This window comes from Ovis aries, chromosome 15, assembly GCF_016772045.2.
Source record: "Ovis aries strain OAR_USU_Benz2616 breed Rambouillet chromosome 15, ARS-UI_Ramb_v3.0, whole genome shotgun sequence".
Taxonomy (NCBI): Eukaryota; Metazoa; Chordata; class Mammalia; order Artiodactyla; family Bovidae; genus Ovis; species Ovis aries.
The window spans coordinates 27734490-27755427 of NC_056068.1; the positions used below are offsets into that span (position 1 = coordinate 27734490).

At 45.4% G+C, this 20938-nt stretch overlaps 1 protein-coding gene across 21 annotated transcripts in view; it reads left to right on the plus strand.

Moving 5' to 3' along the window:
* Positions 1 to 20938, plus strand: part of CEP164 (centrosomal protein 164) — a 69943-nt gene continuing 49005 nt past the window's right edge. For 17 of the 21 annotated variants that reach the window (XR_009596583.1, XM_060399717.1, XM_060399723.1 and 14 more), the window contains exons 1-3: positions 1 to 125; positions 8374 to 8476; positions 12466 to 12577. Coding sequence is in view for 20 of the 21 variants with exons in the window: in XM_060399717.1 (XP_060255700.1) it covers positions 8395 to 8476; positions 12466 to 12577 (194 nt within the window). In the remaining variant the exon portion in view is untranslated. Of the gene's footprint in view, positions 149 to 4057; positions 4181 to 6376; positions 6708 to 8373; positions 8477 to 12465; positions 12578 to 20938 lie in introns of all 21 variants that reach the window. The other 4 variants (XM_060399719.1, XM_060399718.1, XM_060399720.1 and 1 more) reach the window with 4 other exon arrangements.

The window sequence follows — 20938 nt, forward strand, 5'->3', positions numbered from 1 at the left end:
GGAAGTGGTTGTTGGCCGCTGCAGGGCAACACCCCGGCGTCCCTGGAAGCGGGAGCCGGGGTGGTGCTGGGGAAACCGCGTAGAGCCGGGAGCTAGCGCCCTGGGCCTCCCGGGGTGGGGGCCAGGTGAGGACGCCCTTGCGGGAGAGGTTGGTTGGCGGGGAACGGAGGGAAGCGGGAGAATCGAGGCACATTCGTGTGCCACCCAGCGGGATGTGCACGAGTGTGGGCGGGAACTGAAGGAAGAAGTGAGGATGGAGCGGCCTGATCAGTGCGGCTGTATCCAAAATCCGAGGGGCGGAAGGGCCTGGGCTGGAGTGCTGGCGGGGCAGTGAGAGCGGGCCCTGGGCCACGAGTGTCAGCTGGCGGGGCCTCTAGCTTGTTTGTCCTGTTCACAGTTTTTGTGTAAGGCCGGCCTTCTAAACCCTGCTTGAGTACTTCTCTCTTGGGGAAGCTTCCCCCATGTCCGAATCCGGGCAGGCCCAACCTTCTGCCGTCTTTCGGTCAGCTGGGGAAGATAGTAAGTTTTTTGCTTTTTTCTTTCTTTGCATTAATTAAAAAATCCACCTTCTCCCTCTGGAACTGCCCTCCTCACTTGCCTTCTAAGACTCCTTTCTCTCTGGTTTCCTAGCCCCCGCCCCCATCAGCCTTCGCAAAGCCCCTGCTTTCTACCCACCACATTCCGTCTTGGGGCTATTTCACCCAGAGTTTCAATTACCATCTGTTTAACGGTTACTCCCCAATTGGCTCCCATTAGACCTCTTTTCTTGAGATCCACTTGCTTACTGATCATCCCCAGCTGAATGCTGACCCAGCCTTCCTGGTCCCTCAGATCTGCTCCTCCTTTGTAGCTCCTGTCTCAGTGAAGGACTTCACCCCTTCACTCACTCAGCCACATCTGCACTTGTAATTCATTCGTCTAGAATATGCTGCCAACATTTGTTGGACATTTCCTATATCTAGGCCGTATGCTAGGTGGGGCTATTGGGCAAGGCACAGCAGTGAACAGATGATCACAATATACTGGCCTAAGTGCTGATTGTCCTCTTGTTTCTCCCTCACTTACTGCAGACATCAGGTACTACTATTCTGCCTCCTACAACACCTAGAATCTGGCCCTTTTCATTCTCACAGCTACTGACTTCGTTTATCATTTCTTGCCTGTGTTTTCAGAATAACTTTCTAAGTGCTTTCTCTGCTTCTGTTCTTGCCCTTCTCCAATTAGTTTTACACAGCTGTCAGAATCATCTCTCTAAACTACAGATCTGATCAGGCCGGTCTCCTTTGTGAAATCCTGTGATGGCTCCTTGTTATGTCAAGATGCAGCCACAATCCTCCCAAGCCATTTATCATGTGTCCCTTGCCTTCCATTGTACGTCTTTCTCCTGCCATTGTCCCTTGTGCGCTGGTCACCCTGCTTGAACTATTATAAAGAAAGCTCACCACCGAAAAAGAATATTTCCTGGAGAAGGCCCTGAGGAAAACATGGAAGACAGTAGAGTTGATTATGCAGTGGTGATAAGCACAGAGGCTTTCCTAGTGCCTCAGTGGTAAAGAATCTGTCTGCTGACGTAGGAGACGTGGGTTTGATCCCTGGGTCCAGAAGATTCCCTGGAGAAGGAAATGGCAATCCACTCCAGTTTTCTTGCCTGGGAAATACCATGGAGAGGGGAACCTGGCGGGCTACAGTCTATGGGGTCACAAAACAGTCGGACACGACTTAGTGACTAAACAAAAACAACAAGTGAGCACAGATTTGGGAACATCTTTGGCTTTGAATCCCAGCCCTGCCATGTACCAGCTGGGCAAGTTGCCTCAGTTCCTTCATCTGTAAAATGGGGGATATAACTAGGTCTAAAAGGGTGTTTTTTAAGAGCTCAAGACTTTGGAGTCAGATAGACATGGATGCATGCATGTTTTGCTGTGCCACTTACTAGCTGTGAAACCTTGAGCAAGTTCAAGTTTTTTTAAATTTGCTTATCCTCAGATTACTTTTTTGAAAAATAAGAGATTATAAAAATCTCTATTTAGCAGAGAGGATGCGGTGAGATGATGTATACACAGCACTAGTACAGTTCTTGGAACATAGAAAGTATTCAGTGAATATAAGCTTTTGTTGTCTTCATTAATTCTCTGCACCTGCCACATACTCTCTTCTGCCTCTTTGCCTTTGTACAAGCTGTGTCTTTTGTCTCCAGATAACCTTACTCCCTCATCCTGATGAGCTCCTGCTTAACTTTCCAAAGCCATCTCTATGGTCCTCGGCAGTGTTTTTCCTGATCTCCCAAAGTAGGATAGGTCGCCGTTGCCTTTGTGTCCTGTTGCATTTTCTGTTACTTCCCTTAATGCGGCTAACACACTGCATAATCGTGTGTCTACATATGTGGCTTCACAGCTAGCTTGAGCTGAAGTGTTCCCAGCTTTGTAGCCCTGACGGCACAGTGCCTGACCAGTCAATCAGTGGTTATTGGATGTCTGAAGGGCTTTAGTTTATACTCCCCAGTGCTAGATCTGTCCTCTGGAGCAATGTAGACCATGCCCTTTAAATAAGTGAATGGTGAGACGGTTGGATGGCGTCACCGACTCAATGGATGTGAGTCTGAGCAAACTCCAGGAGGTGGGGAAGGACAGGGCAGCCTGGCGTGCTGCAGTTCATAGGGTTGCAAAGAGTCAGACACGACTTACTGACTGAACAACAATAACAACTAACATTTATTGAGATTTTACTATGTTTTGAGTATTTTACATGTATTGAGTCACTTAGTCCTCATAACCCTTCTGGATAGACATGGTAGATAACCCCATTTTACAGGTGAGGAAACTGAGGCAACTTGCCCAGGTGGTAAGTGATAGAGCCGGGATTCAAAGCCAAGAATGCTCCCAAGCCTGTGCTCATTACCACTACCTAATCAGCTCTAATGGCTTCAGCGTTCTCCCCAGTGCCTTCTCCAGTAAATCTTCTCTCTTCTGGTAGTGAACTTTCCTTATAATTGTTGAAGCAGGGTGGAAGAAATGACACTCGGGGAGCCCTAAGTACGCATATGCATGTGTGTGCTGGGTGAGTATGCAGGTGTGCAGAACTTTTTGGCTTTGCCTGTTAAATTAGACCACATGCATGGGAAGGTAACCACGACGTGGGGAGACTGGGAACCAATGGCATGTGCTGAAGGGAAGGGAGCTGGGAAAACTTGACTTGGAGTAGAGACGCCTTGGGTGCTCTCTGTGGGTCCAGAGGGTGGAACAGGACAAATGGGAGGAAGTTTCTTAGAAACAGATTTTGGCTTAAGGTGAGAGAGACCGTTTACTAGTTAAGAATGATCCAACCGTGGAATTGGCAGTAATATCAGTAATACTGCTAAATTTATTTAGCGTATTTTGTGTATCAGGGACTGTGCTAGGCACAAGTATTGTTTCATCTTCAGACAGCCTTGTGAAATTTATTTAGCATATTTTGTGTATCAGGGACTGTGCTAGGTACAAGTATTGTTTCATCTTCAAACAGCCTTGTGAAGTAGATTATCATGGCTGTATGAGTTATGCGCATGAGGTTATTGAGGCTTAGAGAAGGGGAAGTACCTTGCCTAAGGTCAAACAGCTGGTAGGCAAGGGAGATGGGATTTAATTCGCGTGTTTCTGGCCCCCGAACTGGTGCTTCGACCATTAATGCTGTCTGACACAAAGCACAGAGGAGAAATTTGGCATGGGAAGGGCAGTGGGACCAAAGCTCTTGGGGTTTTCTTCTGGCTTTTGAGATTCCTCGGTTGTCTGTTAGTAGTTTAGAGCAGTGACTGGGCTTCTACCTTTACATAGCTTATTTTAGGCTTGGTTGCAAAAGGCAAAAGGAGGCAGAGGCATGGCCTCAGACGTCTTTGGTTTAACAGGAGAGATAGAACACATTCCCATGAAAAAGGTCATGTGGAAAATAATATGCCTGTGAACACAAGAAAACCTGTGTGCTTTGTGCTGAAGTGGTTGTAAGTTGACAGGAGAGGCTGAGGTTAGTCAGGGAGGGCTTCCTGGAGGAGGTATATGAGCCATTCCTTTTTTTTTTTTGGTAGATTCTGGGATTGGCAGGAGATGGATGAGGACAGTTGGGTGAGCCTCCCCCAAAGCTCTGTGGCTCACAGTGAGTGCCAGGCTTGGTGGCACGCCCATGTCATCAGGTTTCATCTGCTCGGTTGGTAAGTGCTGCACGGAGTGCAGTGTTGATGGTCCTGAAGCCTCGTGAGGGGGCCAAGGTTGACAGCGCTGTCCCTCGGGGTCTCGGGCTTGGTGGGAAACGTTAGGACACGTGTCGTGTGTTTGCTGGAGCTGACCTCAGGGCTGCTTTCTTAGACCTCTCATCTCACCCCCTCTTGCCCAGGTTATCATCAGCTCTCGTCTAGATTGGCTCATGGTTTCCTTCCTAATCTCTCTGCAGCTACTCTGATTTTCTTCTTTCCAACCTGGCCTCCGTTCCTGTCTGTATTTCCAGTGGCTCCTGGAGTAACCTCCTTCAAAATGTGTATCTGGAAACACCTTTCCTCACTTCCAGCTCTCTGGACCTTCCAGGCCGAGTTCTCGGCGTGGCCTGGCTGCTACCCACCTGCCCAGCATCGTCTCCGACAACCCTTCTCCTCGCCTAGTGTTCTTTCCTGTTGGAGCTTTGCACCTGCTGCTGCTTTTGTTAGAACACCTTTTCCTCCTCTTTGTCTGGTGACTGCCTATTCATTCTTCACTTCTCAGCACGGGCTTCGTCTAAATCAGGCACATTTCCTTCAGAGCTCCTCCCCAGTTAAAACTATACGCTTTCCTATGACTGGTTTGTCTCCTTGCCTCACTAAACCAGTTCCAGGGGAGTAGCAGCTGAATCTGTTTTTAATTGCCTCTCCAGTGCCCAGCAATAAATAAATATTGGATTGGCCAAAAAGTTCATTTGGATTTTTCTGCAGGATATTAAGGGAAAATCCAAACACACATTTTGGGCTGACCCAGTATTTCTGGAATGAATAAATGATCTCCAGCTGCCATTGACGAATATGGTTTCTCTTCCACTACCTTCCTCAATCCTGCAATTCCTGTTCTTTTTGCCCTGGCCTTGCCTACCTCTTTCCTGAAGCCAGGAAATAGACCACCCACATTTTAATTTTTTTTTTTTTCCAGCAGAAGATTTGTTTGACATTTGAGTGATTCAGGAATTTAGATTTTCCACATTCTTCCCAAACTTTATAAATAGTTAAACACAGACAGTTTTGTAAGTAGCTAATGAGGCATTTTGCCAGGAAGACAAGAGATTTTACCTGCCCCCTCTTTCTGGAGATGGCACGTGTCTAGGGATAGGGAAGTCTGTTAAAGGCAGAACTTCTCAGATTCCTTGAGTTAGTTGGTGCAGTGCAGAATTCATCACTGCCTGTTGAATTGAATAAGGTACAGCCTGATGTTCAGGCCATTGTGATTCCTCCACCCCCAGAGATCTTTTCCCTTTTTCTTTCTCTCTCCTCCCTGACTCAGAGGATTAAAGATTCTGAGATCTCTTTAAGCCCCCAGCCTGTGGACCACGTTCTACTGCCCTGGTTCTTGGTACTTTCCTGCTTTGCTTTTTTCCGTATCAGGGCCCTACTTATGGCAGACTGCATGTGGGGGCATTACAAGCATTACATCCACAGGTGTTACGTGTTCTTAGGGGAGGGAGAGCGCGTCTCACTTGGGCTTAAGTACTGCGGGAAAGAATGCTTCTTTCTTTAGCCTTTCTTCCTGAGGCACTAAGTTACTGCTTGGAGGTGTCGTGGTGGGAATCAGGGGTGGCAGAAGGCTGGCTCCGTTGGGTCCAGTGATGGACAAAGGGAAGTATCTTTTTTAAAAGGCATTTTTTATCTATTTTTGGCTGCGCTGAGTCTTCGTTGCTGCTCCTGGGCTTTCTCTCGTTGTGATGAGCAGGGGCTACTCTACAGTTGTCGTGCGTGGGCTTCTCATTGCAGTGGCTCCTGTTGCGGGGAACGGGCTATAGGGCACGTGGTCTTCAGTGGTTGTGGCCCTTGGGCTTAGTTGCCCCGCGGCATGTGGGATCTTGCCAGACGAGGGGTTCAAACCTGTGTCCCCGGCATTGGCAGGTGGATTCTTCTCCACTGTACCACCAGGGAAGTCTGGGAACCGTCTTTTGTGAGTCCTATCACAAGACACCTCCCATGTCCATCTCTCACCTGCCAGGGTGCAGTGGGGACCACGGAATGGTCCTTCAGATCCTTTGTGTTTATCAGGGGCCCCCTCCAGGGATCTTGGAGCAGATTCAGAGTCACTGACCTGGCTGTTTCCTGAGCATTCTTCACGAGCTGTATCCCAGCCTCCTTTCTGTTGACCAGGTCTTTCTGCTTACTCCCCTGTCATGCTTGCTGCCCCAGGTGAACAGTGCCCGTTTCTGAAGAGGCGGCTGCAGGAGACATCAGAAAGTTCCTCCAGTCTCCTCCCTTTGGTCACAGCGGGGCGGCTGACAGTGCCTTAGTGGAGGAGGCCCTCCGAAGGGGCTGTCTACACGTGCTACAGGCTGACTTGTCCAGGCATCTTCAGGCTTCAGTGTGCGAGCTCCCACAGGGGACTGGTGCTGTGACCTGGGGTCCTGAGGTTGTTGAAGGAGCAGGAATGCGAAGGGAGGAACAGGTGTGGAACCGCACCAGCCTGTCAGTTGAAGCATGTGATACTGCCCCCTCCCTGAGCTAAAAACCTTGCATTCAGGTTGGTTCCTTTCCACTCTTCTGCCCCCGCCCCGCCCCCATCCTGGTCCTGTTGACAGCTTAGGTGAACAGGTGTCGGATTCGTGATCTCCAAAGAAGATTTAACTTGGGGACCAGGGACCAGGAACTTTTGTGTAGTAGAGTTTCACTGAAGTGAAAAGGGACTTCGAAAGCTTCTGACATAGACATCAGAAGAGGGATGGAGAAAGCCCCCCCTTGCTAGTCTATGCAAGGGGGTTATATACTTTTTAAAATTAGTTATTACGATAAATCAGAAGAATGTCTCAAGGTTGTAAAGATCTTACTAGACCCACTCCCATAATTTACATTTTAAGATAACAGGATTAGCCAGAAGGTTTTCAGGAAGGAGAAACTGTCCTCAAGCAGGATACATTGATATATAATTCTTAGTTACAGAGTTTAAACTGAGTTTTTTGTTGTGTAATCATCAGTTCCAGGCTTAAAGAAAAAAAGTGTTTTAGGTGCCTAAGACCAAGAAATGTAGAGAAAAAAAGTGTTTGTCCTTTCTTCCTCCTTGAGAATTCCAGACCCCTATCTCCTCTTCGAGAGCCCCAGACACCCCTCTCCTCCTCAGGAACCCCGGGCTTCCTATCAACCTGCCTAGGAATTGACTCTCTCACGTTAAACCTAACATCATATCATCCCTTGTGTCTGTCCCTTTTTCTCCATTCCCACTGATTCTGCCCTAGTTTAAGCCCTCATCATCTTTCCCAGGGACCATAGCCTCTTTAGTGATTTTCCTGACGCTAGTCTCTCATCTCTCCAATCCGGCCAGGACACTCCTGCCAAAGTTCTCATCTTGGAAAAAAAAAAAAAAAAGGGCCACTCTGTGTCACTTTCTCCCACCAAAGCCCTCAGTGACTCCCTTTTGCTACAGGGAAGAGTCGAGGCCCTTCAGCATCGTCCACCAAGCTCTCCATGACCGTGACTGGGCCTGGCTTCCCCGCGGTCCCTGCCGTGCATGCTGGCATTGGCGCTGCATAATGCCTTGCCTCAAAGGCTGTTCCCTCTGCCTGGGTTCTTCCCTCTGTCCTCAGAACTCTTGTCAGCCTTCTGAACCCAGTTCCTTAACAAAGTCTTCCTTCATCCCTGCACTGGGAGTGTGTGACTTCTTCCTTAATACTCCCCAGAGCAGGATTTTTTTTTTCTCTTCTGCCTGCTACTTCTGGTGAAGCTGTGTGCCTGCCTCCACTAGACTGTAAGCCTCCTGAGGGCTTCGCTGAATGTCAGTAGGAATGTGCAAAGAGGGCCACAGGTTGAGACAGCCTGCGCTCACCAGGGGACATTGGTGTATGGGGGTGCGTGTGCTGCCAGTTATTTTGCTATTTAGGGTTTTCTAGCAGGGCTCGTAGACTGTTAGTTGTTACTCGTCTTTGTGGGCAAATGTATGAAGTCAAACCCTTGAGAGAGTTGGGTTTCCAGAACTTTTGTGGTCCATGGAGTCTTCAGCAAGGCTTTGGGGGAGGTGTGTCTCCAGGAACTTTCCCGGGTACAAGGGTTGTAAGTTCTGAGCTGTTGGTTCCCTGCTCCACTCTCCCCGGTGTCTGGAGAAACCTCCTATTTGGCCCAGGTGCCCCAAGACCAGCTCCAATTTCTCCCCTTCTAAGTTAGGGCACTGATTTTTCTCTTTGGGTTGGGGGATCTAGGCGTTGGAGCCCAGACTGATCATGGCCGGCAGACCCATCCGCATAGGAGACCAGCTGGTTCTGGAGGAAGACTATGATGAGAACTACATCCCCAGCGAGCATGGTAAGAGGCCCCAGGGGTGTCGTGATAGTTCTGTGAGGGTAATTGTTTCTGATTTAATTTTCGTCCTTGTAGTGCAGAGGAGGGAACGTGCACAGGGCTGCTCAGGGCTGCTCAGTATATTTGGGTTAGATCCGGGGCTGGCCTCACCTGGCCTGAAGCTTGCTTTTGTAAATAAAGTTTTATTAGGAAACGGCCACACTTCCTTGTTTATGTGTTGTGTATGGCTGCTTTCACACTGTAGGGGCAGTATTGAGTCGTTGTGACCAGAGACTGCAGCCCACAGAGCCTAAAATATTTACTGTTTGGTCTTTTATGAAAAAAGTTTGGTGACCTCGGGTCAGATCAGTGATTAATTTTAAATGAAAATATGGTTAAGAAATGAAGTGAAGTTGCTCAGTCGTGTCCGACTCTTTGCGACCCCATGGACTGTAGCCTACTACGCTCCTCCGTCCATGGGATTTTCCAGGCAAGAGTACTGGAGTGGGTTGCCATTTCCTTCTCCAGAGGATCTTCCTGGCCCAGGGATCGAACCCAGGTCTCCTGCGCTGTAGGCAGACGCTTTACTGTCTGAACCACCAGTTCAGTTCAAGAAGTTATGGTTAAGAAGATATCATAAAATACAGTATGTGCTGAGGCTAGGGGAAACTCAGTTTCTTAAAGTGTGTTAGTCGCTCAGTCTGTCCAACTCTTTGCAACCCATGGACTGTAGCCCTCCAGGCTCCTCTGTCCTGAAATTTTCCAGGCAAGAATATTGGAGTGGGTTGCCATGTCCTCCTCCAGGGGATCTTCCAAACCCAGGGATTGAACCCGGGTCTCCTGCACTGCAGGCAGACTCTTTACAGTCTGAGCCACCAGGAAGTGGTTGTGTTTTTTAAAAACAACACTAGCATTATTAGTAACAATAACAACATTTATTGAGTGCTACCATGTGCCAGTCTCTCTACAAAAGAACTTTACATGTTATTTCCTTTTCAACCCTCGTAGCAACTCCATGATTGAGGCACTATTATTATCCCATTTTACAGATGAGGAAACCAAGACACCAAAAGGTTAAGTCACTTCCCAGTAGTCACACAGTTTACTACAGGGCAGTTACGACCCACACACAGGTCTTCTAGTTCCAGGGCCCTCACTGTGAAACACTAGGCTGTTTTGATGGGTGAAGATTTCTTTGAATTTCTCCTGAGTTGCAGACCTGGACACACAGATTTTGCTTATAGTTCAGATGGTTTGTGAGCCAGTTTGGGGGAAGAACTGTTGGATCTGTGGATCCCACATTAGGATAGGATAGGATTTGTTATAGCATAGGATTATTGTTTGCTTGCCATGTAGAAATTTAAATTAAAAAAAATTTTTTTTTGCCTACTCTGTGTGACACCTGGGATCTTAGTTCCCAACCAAGGACTGAACCTGCACCCCCTGCAACAGAAGCACGAGGTCTTAACCACAGGATCGCTAGGGGTAGTCCTGCCATGTAGAAATTTTTAATCTTTGTGTTAAATAGATAAGCCAGTTCTCATATGGCCCCTGAATTTTGATCATAGTTAGAAAAGCTCCCCTGCTCTCAGGTTTTCCTCGGGTTCGTCTCCACACCGTTCACTGAATAGCTCATCCTTTGCCCACTGGTTGAGTGCTGCGTGTGTATGAGGGTTTACTTTCTCTCCTATTCTTTGAGGCTGTCTGTTCATACAGAGCTGTGTTCTGAATTACTGAGGCTCGGTTATAAGCCTTCCAGTGTCTAGTAAGGCTGAAATGCCCTTCTTTTTCTTCTTCTTTTTTCAAAGTTTTCTTGGTTATCTTGTCTGCTTTATCTCCTCATGGATTTTATAATCACCCTATCTTTCTGGGGAGGGCTGTGTATTAGGGGACTGTTAGTAGAAAAAAATTAGAGAAAATTGTGTTAAATTTATGAATGAGCCTGTGGAGGATTGCCATCTCTGCAGTTAAGTTATACATCCAGGTCAACCTGGGGGTTACTATCAAAGAACATCTGTTCCTTTCCGTTTGCATCTTTTTTGTTTTCTTCAGGGGTAACTGGAAGTTTTCTTCATTTTGATTTTGCACACTTCTTGCTCAGTTCTTTTTTTTTTTTTTTGCCGGGGGGGTAGGGGGCGGGGTGCTGTGCTATATGGCTTGTGGGATCTTAGTTCCTCAACCAGGGATTGAACCCACATCTCCTGCTTTGAGAGTATGGAGTCTTAACCACTGATCATCAGGGAAGTCCCCTCAGTTTGTTTCTTAAATATTTTATTATTTTTGGTTTGCTATTGTGAAAGGGGTCTAACTTTTTTTCGGGATTTTTATTAAAAAAACCTCTCTTCTGCTCAGTCACATGCAGACATCCTGAGTTCGAGCCCCCGTTTTCTGTTCCTGGGCTTGCAGCCGCTTCCTAGTCTGCCTCCCTGCTTCTCCTCCTCCGCCTCCAGTCTGTGCTCCACTTAGCGCCAGAGTGAACGCGCAGTGTGAAGCAGATCCTATCAGGGCTCTGCTTTTCATAATCTTCCATATAATCTTGCATTGTACTCAGCACAGTGCCCTTAGTGGGATGTGCAGGACTCTGTATGACCCGGCCCTGCCTCCTGGCCAGGCTGACTCACTGCCTGCCTTTCCCTCCCTCTACTGGTCACATGGCCTTTCTGACCATGCCCGGACAGGTCAGGCTGCTACGTGTTGCAGGCCCTTTGAACCTGCTCTTCTGCCTGAGAGCTCATTTCTCGGTGTTTTGTACGCCTGGCTTCTTTGCTTCCCACAGAATTGGTTAAGCGTCACCATTCTGAGAGATTTTTGGCCCATTCATTCTAAAGGAGTGCCCCTCTACCTCAACATTCTCAGTCTCATACCTCACTTACTGCCTTCATTATGTTTATCAGAATCTTTAATTCCTTGTATATTTATCTGTTTATGTCATTCCTGGCTGTTTCTTCTACCAGCATGTAAGCTCCATAGGGACAGAGGCCATTTCTCTTGTAGTCTTGGCACATGGTGACTGGCACATAGAAGGCACTCAGAAGATATTTGTGAAATTAATGAACACACAGTCCTTGGCTAGCTACATTTCAGCTGGTCCTTTTTGCCTTTCCTAGTCCCTGGGTATGTCAGCATCCAAAATCCTCCACTGAGGTGACCCACAAAATGAAAGTCACTCAGCTGTGTCTGACTTTTTGCAACCCCATGGACTATAGAGTCCATGGAATTCTCCAAGCCAGAATACTGGAGTGGATAGCCTTTCCCTTCTCCAGGGGATCTTCCGAAACCAGGGATTGAACCCAGGTCTCCTACATTGCAGGTGGATTCTTTACCATTTGAGCCACAAGGGAAGCCCAGGAATACTGGAATGGGTAGCCTATCCCTTCTCCAGTGGATCTTCCTGACCCAGGAATCAAACGGGTCTCCTGCATTGCAGGTGGATTCTTTACCACCTGAGCTACCAGGGAAGCCCAAAAAGGATAGGATAAAGGGTAGAGGTGAATAGCCAGATGAAGAGGTACATAGGGCAAGACCTGAGAGGGTCCCAAGTGCTGGAGCTCCTGTCCTGGTGGAGCTGGGATGTGATACTCTACTGGCACGTGGAAGTGTTGGGAGCTCTTTGAACCCGAGTTTAGGGATTTTTATGGAGGCTTCATCATGTAGGTATGATCGCCTACTAACTCATTTTATAGCCCCTCCCTAGAGAATGGAGGCAGTGAGACTGAAAGTTCCAAGCTTCTACTCATGACTGGTCTTCCTGGTGACGAGGTTGCACCCAGGAGCCCACCCAGAGTCGCCTCACTGGGACGGAAGACCCTCCCATCACTCAGGAAATTGCACAAGATGTAGGAGCTCAGTGTCAGGAACTAGGGCCAGAGACCAAGTATTAGCTGGAACAGGGGCAGAGAGCAATATATCTCTCTCATTATCTCCCAAGACTGATTGTGATTTTTCCTTCTTTGTACCCACCCCCTCCCACCCCCATCTCTCTTACCTTGCCACCTCCCTGCCCCTCCTTGCAGAAATTCTTGAATTTGCCAGAGAGATTGGTATTGATCCCATAAAGGAACCACAGCTGATGTGGCTAGCGCGGGAGGGCATTGTGGCCCCACTGCCTGTGGAGTGGAAACCATGGTGAGTTCAGCGTGGGTGTGGTCCTCTGGCTTGGCCTGTGGCAGAGGGAGGAGATCAGCTTTAACTGGCTACCTTTTTTTTTTTTTTTAAATGTTCATTTTTATTTATTTATTTTGCTGTATCAGGTCTTAGTTGTGGGTCTTTAATCTTAGTTGTGGCATGTGGGATCTGGTTCCTTGACCAGGGATTGAACCTGGGCCCCCCTGCTTTGGGAGCATGGAGTCTTAGCCACTGGACCACCAGGGAAATCCTTTGGCCACCTTTTGAAGCCTATCCTGCATAGAATTGGAAACAGCAGTGGGCCATCCCTCTGCTGAGCTGCCTGATGCTTTGGGCCAGAGCCCAGGTCACCTTTCTTTTTTTTCCCAAAGAATGTTCAAACTACTGCACAGTTACTCATTTCATATGCTAGCAAAGTAATGCCCCAAATTCTCCAAGTTAGGCTTCAATAGTACATGAACCAAGAACTTCCACATGTTCAAACTGGATTTAGAAAAGGCAGAGGAACCAGAGATCAAATTGCCAACATCTGTTGGATCATAGAAAAGGTAAGGGAATTCCAGAAAAAACATCTACTTCATTGACTACACTAAAACCTTTGACTGTGTGGATCACAAAAAACTGTGGACAATTCTTAGAGATAGAAATACCCGGACCACCTTACCTGCCTTCTGAGAAATCTGTGTGCAGTTCAAGAAGCAGCAATTAAAACTGGACACGGGACTATGGACTGGTTCCAAATTGGAAAAGGAGTACGTCCAGGCTGTATATTGTCACCCTGCTTGTTCAACTTACATGCAGAGTACATCATGCGAAATGCTGGGCTAGATGAAGCACAAGCTGGAGTCAAGATTGCTGGGAGAAACATCAATAACCTCAGATATGCAGATGATACCACTCTTATGGCAGAAAGCAAAGAGGAACTAAAGAGCCTCTTGATGAAAGTGAAAGAGGAGAGTGAAAAAGCTGGTTTGAAATTCAGCATTCAAAAAAAGAAGATCATGGCATCCAGTCCCATCAGTTCTGTTCAGTCGCTCAGTCGTGTCCGACTCTTTGCAACCCCGTGGACTGCAGCACGCCAGCCCTTCCTGTCCGTCACCAACTCCCAGAGCTTACTCAAATTCATGTCTATCGCGTTGGTAATGCCATCCAACCATCTCATTTTCTGTCGACCCCTTCTCCTCCCACCTTCAATCTTTCCCAGCATCAGGGTCTTTTCCAATGAGTCACTTCTTCGCATCAGGTGACCAAAGTATTGGAGCTTCAGCATCAGTCCTTCCAGTGAATATTCAGGACTGATTTCCTTTAGGATTGACTGGTTTGATCTCCTTGCAGTCCATGGGACTGTCAACACCACAGTTTAGGAGCATCAGTTCTTCGACACTCAGCTTTCTTTATAGTCCAACTCTCATATCCATACATGACTACTGGAAAAATCATAGCTTTGACTAGTTGGACAATGTAATGTCTCTGCTTTTTAATATGCTGTGTAGGTTGGTCATAGCTTTTCTTCCAGGGAGCAAGCATCTTTTAATTTCATGGCTGCAATCACCATCTGCAATGATTTTGGAGCCCAGAAAAATAAAGTCTGACACTGTTTCCATTGTTTCCCTGTCTGTTTGCCATGAAGTGATGGGACCAGATGCCATGATCTTAGTTTTCTGAATGTTGAGTTTTAAGCCAACTTTTTCACTCTCCTCTTTCTCTCTTTTCAAGAGGCTCTTTAGTTCTTTGCTTTCTGCCATAAGGGTGGTATCATCTGCATATCTGAGGTTATTGATATTTCTCCCAGCAATCTTGATTCCAGCTTGTCCTTCATCCAGCTTGGCATTTCGAATGATGTACTCTGCATACAAGTTAAATAAGCAGGGTGACAATATACAGCCTTGATGTACTCCTTTCCCAATTTGGAACCAGTCTGTTGTTCCATGTCCAATTCTAACTGTTGCTTCTTGACCTGCACACAGATTTCTCAAGAGGCAGGTCAGGTGGTCTGGCATTCCCATCTCTTTAAGAATTTTCCACAGTTTGTTGTGATCCACACAGTCAAAGGCTTTGGCATAGTCAATAAAGCAGAAATAGATGTGTTTTTGGAACTCTCTTGCTTTTTCAATGATCCAGCAGATGCCAGTCCCATCTCTTCATGGTAAATAGATGAGGAAACAAGGGGAACAGTGAGAGACTTTATGTTCTTGGGTTCCAAAATCACTACAGATGGTGACTGCAGCCATGAAATTAAAAGACGCTTGCTCCTTGGAAGAAAAGCTATGCCAAATCTTAACAGTGTGTTAAAAAGAGACATTACTTTGCTGACAAAGGTCTGTATAGTCAAAGCTATGGTTTTTCCAGTAGTCATGTACAGATGTGAGAGTTGGACCATAAAGAAGGCTGAGCACTGAAGAATTGATGCTTTCGAACTGTGACTTTGGAGAAGAACTGTGATGCTGGAGAGTCCTGTGGACTGCAAGGAGATCAAACCAGTCAATCCTAAAGGAAATCAACCCTGAATATTCACTGGAAGGACTGATGCTGAAGCTCCTATACTCTGGCCACCTGATGTGAAGAACTGACTCAGTAGAAAAGACCCATGATGCTGGGAAAGATTGAAGGCAGGAGGAGAAGGGGCAACAGAGAATGAGATGGCTGGATGGCATCACCGATTCAATGGACATGAGTTTCAGCAAACTCCCAGAGATGGGGAAGGACAGGGAAGCCTGGTGTGCTGCAGTCCATGGAGTTGCAGAGTTGGACACGACTGAGCGACTGAACAACAGCAACCAGCCTACCTTTCTGGTCCCGGAGGGTCTCAGCACAGACTTCCAGGGTCCCAGGATCTCAGCTGCTGCCCTGCATCAAGCTCTCGAGTGCCACCATCCGTTTCAGCACACGGAGGAGGTATCACTGTTACTCTTTGCTGACTGAGATGGAGAGTGGCAATACTGGGACCTCATCAGCGTGTCCAGAGTGGATGCTGGTGTTGGAGAGGTTTGCGTGCGGTGACACAGACCGGCAGTGGCTTCTGTCTCCCTGGACTGCCCAACCCTGAACTGTGTGACTTGTTCATGAATGGGTCTAGGTTTCTAGTTTCAGTTTGAGCTCTGAATTGTGAGGAGCAGGCATCACTTTGGTCATCTCGGGTGAACAGAGGTTGACGGTGAGGATCAGACTGGCTGAGGTGGGGCAGCCACTGCCATCCACCTCTGTCTCCCACATCCTCCCCCCAAACCAGGATTTTCACTCTTGGAGATCCAGCTCTGTCTTCCTCGTGTACACAGAGCTCTCTCTACGCTGCCTCCCTACAGTAAGTGATCCAGGTTTTTTACTAAAGGATGGGATTTCCTTTGTCCCATACTAGCCCTCAGATGCCCCGGAGGGGTCGTGTCTTCTGCTGGGATTGTGCAGTCGTGTGTACAGGGTGTGATGATTCTCTTCTTTCCTGAACCACTGAATGCATTGGCTGTGCTTCAGAAGGACTGCTGTTGTAGCCTCACTCATCGCCGCCTCAGAGGCCTAATCCTTCCAGCTTCTTCTTGCGTGGCAGGTTCCCTGTTCTCTGGACCTTTTTAGCCGCTTTTCCTTGGACCTTCTCCAGTTTATGACATCTTTCTTGTAGGAAAGCCGTCAGCACTATGCGTGGTATTCCAGGTGCTGGGGCTTCATGGTTGTATTTGTAGGGTCGTGGTTTCTGCTGGTCTCCAGTCTCCATCATGTTAGCCACATTTGCCTCATCATTAATCTCTCTATTCTTTTTCTTTCTTTCTTTTTTTTTTTTTTTAATGTATTTATTTGGCTGTGCTGGGTCTTAGTTGCGGCGTGTGGGATCTTTATTGCTACATGCGAACTCTTAGTTGTGGCATGTGGGATCTAGTTCCCTGACCAGGAATTGAACCCAGGCCCCCTGCACTGGGGGATGGAGTCTTAGCCAGTGGACCACCAGGGAGGTCCCAGATCTGAAATGTTCTCACCACAAAAAAGGAAAGGTGATTATGGAGGTAGTGAGGTGTTAACTAACCCTGCTGTGGTGATCATTTCATAGTAAAGAAGTTTATCAAATCATCATGCTTTATACTGAAAAAATTATCTCATTTCTATAAACTTATTTCTACTTCCTACTTAAAAGGAACCTTATGTATATGTGTCCTCTTTCACCCTTACACCCAGTCCCGTGAGTAATTGCTGTCACTTGGGAAATTCCTTCCAGGTCTCGATTCTCTGTTGTCTTCATTGGTCTGTCTGTCTACCTTTACACAAATACCATGCTGTCTGGGTTCAGTCAGTCAGTTCAGTCGCTCAGTCGTGTCTGACTCTGCGACCCCATGAATCACAGCACGCCAGGCCTCCCTGTCCATCACCAACTCCCGGAGTTCACTCAAACTCACGTCCATCGAGTCAGTGATGCCATCCAGCCATCTCATCCTCGATCGTCCCCTTCTCCTCCTGCCCCCAATCCCTCCCAGCATCAGAGTCTTTTCCAATGAGTCAACTCTTCACATGAGGTGGCCAAAGTACTGGAGTTTCAGCTTTAGCATCAGTCCTTCCAAAGAAATCCCAGGGCTGATCTCCTTCAGAATGGACTGGTTGGATCTCCTTGTAGTCCACTCCAACACCACAGTTCAAAAGCATCAATTCTTCAGCATTCAGCTTTCTTCACAGTCCAACTCTCACATCCATACATGACCACTGGAAAAACCATAGCCTTGACTAGACGGACCTTTGTTGGCAAAGTAATGTCTCTGCTTTTCAGTATTGTCTGGGTTACTGTAGCTTTGTTATACATCTTAATATCATTTAGAGTAAATTCTGCAACTTTTTTCTTCTTTTTCAAAGTGGTATTCTAGGTCCCTTGCATTTCTGTATGAATTTTAGAATCAGCTTGTCAATTTCTATAAAAAATCCTGTTTAGGGTTTTGACTGAAATTGCACTGAGTCTATGAATCAGTCTGAGAGGACTGACATCTTAAACAATATTGAGTTTTCCAGCCCATGAACACAGTCTGTTTCCAGTTATTTAGGCTTTCTTTAATATTGCTAAGAAATCTTTTCTAGTTTTTAGTTTACACATCTTGCTCATATTTTGTCAGATTTATCTCCTTTTTTGATGCTTCTGTAAATGGTATCTTGTATTTATTTTTGTCATCGAAGTATAGTTGATTTATGATGTATTAATTCTGTACAGCAAAGTGATTCAGTTATAAATATACATCCATTCTTTTTCATATTCTTTTCCATTATGTTTATAAATGTTATCTTTTAAAATGTCAATTTCCAAGTGTTGGTTGCATTCATATAAAATAAAATTGATTTTTGTATACTGATCTTCTAGCCTGCAACCTGGCTAAACTTACGTTAGTTCTAGTAGCTTTTTTTGTAGATTCTATAGAATTTTCTACATAGATAGTATGTCTTCTGGGAATGAAGACATTTTTTCATCTTCTTTTCTAACCTGGACACCTTATATTTCCATTCCTTGCCTTATTGCACTGCCTGGAACCTTTAATATAGTTGAATAGAAAGGGTGACGGTGACCATTTTAGGCTTATTTCTGTTATTAAGGGAAAGCATTCCTCTTAAGTCTTTCGCCATTGAGTGTGACGTTAGCCAGTGTTAACTGTAGGGTTTTCTAAATGTCGTGTGTCAGGATGAAGAAGTTCCTTGTATTCCTAACTTGCTGAGTGTAAATCCGAAATGGATATCGAATTTTGTCAAATATTTTTTCCTGCATCTATATATGCATCTGCATATACAGAAGAATCATGATTTTTCTATATTGGTCTGCTAATACAGTCAATTGATTGGCTTTCAATTGTTAGATCGACCTTGCTTTCTTGGGGTAAACTGCTTGATAATGGTTACATATTATTGGATTTCATTTATTAAAATTTTGTTAAGTATCTTTTCTCCAAAATGATAGCTTGAAGGAGATGAGATAGAGTTGGGTATTTTTTGAATTATTGATTTCCAATTTTATTTGTTCGTTATTCTATTCTTTGTTACATGCTGTTCCAGAATTCTTTTCTGGCTCAGTAATTGATCCTGCTTACCTAAATGTTTTATGTGTGCTTGATAAGAATGTGGTCTCTCATTTTTTAGAATGAAGTATAGTGATTTTCAGTTTTGTGTTAGTTTCTGGTATACAGCAAAATGATTCAGTTATGTATATATGTATATGTGTGTGTATTTATATATATATGTATAAGAAATATTTTTTTATGTCTTTTTCCATTATGGCTTACTACAGAATATTGAATACAGTTCCTTGAGCTAAACACTAGGACCTTATTGTATCTGTTAATACAAACTCCTAATTTGTTCTTCCCCATCCCCTTTGGTAACCATAAGCTTATTTCCTGTCTGTGAGTCTGTTTCTGTTTCTTAAATGTCCTTTTTATCAAGCATGCTAAATGTGTTGATCTTCCTGTGTCCTGAGTAATTGTTGTCTGGTCTCGCTCTTCCCCACCCAGGGGTTGATCCGGGGCCCTGACTGTGAAAGTGCTGAGTTCTACCCACTGGACCACAAGGGAATTTCCTGGACTCACTCTTGAATAATGGTTTAGTTGCGTACAGATTTGTCAAACAGCCCTTTGACAATATTGTATATTGTGTACCATGATCTTCTGTCTGCTGGGTTTGCTAATAAGACATGTTTTTTGGCTTTATTAGTTGTTCCTCTGTAGGTAATCAATTTTTTCCCCCTCTGGTTGTTTTCATTTTGTTTTTAATCTTTGGTGTCCTGTAATTTCACTACAGTAAATCTAGGTGTGGATTCACTTTTATTTACTGTGTATAGGAATTGGAATGCTTTCTTACTCTGAGGACTCATGTCTCTCTTCAGTTTTGAAAACTTCTCAACCATTATCATTTTCTTTTCTAGAACTCTTACTATAAATATATTAGACCTAGTTATTTTTATCCACCATGTCTCTTAACTTCTGTTTCATATTTAAAAAATGACTTTATAATTTTCTTTAGCATATATATTTCCCAAGTCACTGTTTGTTTCCTCTATGTCAAATCTGCTGCTTAATCAACGTGTTTTTGTTTGTTTGTTTTTGAATTTAATGACTACGAATTCCTACAAGTTCTCTTATGTTCTTTTCTTTTTTAAATTTTATTTTTCGTTTTGGCTGCAGTGGACCTTTGTTGTGGCATGCCCGCTTCTCCAGTTGTGGTGTGTGGGTTAGTTGTGGCATGTGGGATCTTAGTTCCCTGGCCAGGGATTGAGCCCAGGCGCCCGGCATTAGGAGCGTGGAGTCTTAACCACTGGACCACTAGGGAGGTCCCCTTAAGTTCTTTTCAATGTGTGTAGGTTTATTTATTTATTTTTAAAGAGTTCTGTTCTTTCATTATGGATTCTCCTCCTTTTATCCCTCGGATAATTTAAAATATTGTTATTTCTAGTCTTCTTTTGGTTGTTCTACTCTCAGTTCTTTTCATTGTGTTACTGATTTTCCCTCATGGTGAAGTGTCTCCTCACATGGTTTGTAATTATTCCTTATGCATTTTGTGAATTCATTTTCTGCAGTGGTTTATTTTCTGTGAGTGTCTCATTCCTGGGTTGTTGAGTAGCCTTACAGTGGTTTCTGCCAAGGATTTTTTAGTGCTTTAGGACTAAATTTTTACATTAATTTCCTGGACCTGGCATTTTCTTACCACATTTGGACTCTATGTACATATGTCTTGGGGTTTCAGTTTTTCATTAAATTTTATTTTCCCCACCTAGAACCTGGAGTGGGCGATGTGCTGCTCTGCTACTTCCGTGCCCCACTAGGGCTTTTTATTCATGGCGAGAACAGCCTGAAGAGCCCCAGATATGTGTAGGGTCTCAGTTTTAGTTTCCAAACTTATGACCCCCTAAGGCCACATTTTGTTCTAGATTGGCATTTAAACTCAAGTTCCCTGGGCCTATATCCAGGCCAGATCCCTACCTGTCAGTTCATGCACTTATTACTCAGATTTCATGCTTTCTTTCTGTTTCTGGCCTCTGAGAATTTCTCTTTCTGTTGGCTATGTGAATAACATGCTATGAACATTGGTGTACAAATAACCTGTTTGAATTCCTGCTTTCAATTTTTTTGGATGTACACCTAGAGGTAGAATTGCTGGTTTATATGGTAATTCATATTTTTAATATGGTGCTATATCTTTAAAATTTATCTTTGTTTTTGCCTGTACTGGGTCTTCGTTGCTGTGTGCAGGCATTCTTTGGTTGCAGAGAGCAGGGGCTACTCTAGTTGTGGTGCTCAGGCACCTCATTGCGGTGGCTTCTCTTGTTGCGGGGCACGGGTTTTAGAGTGCAGGGGCTTCAGTAGGTGTGGCACAGGGCTTAGTTGTTCTGTGGCATGTGAGATCCTCCTGAACCAG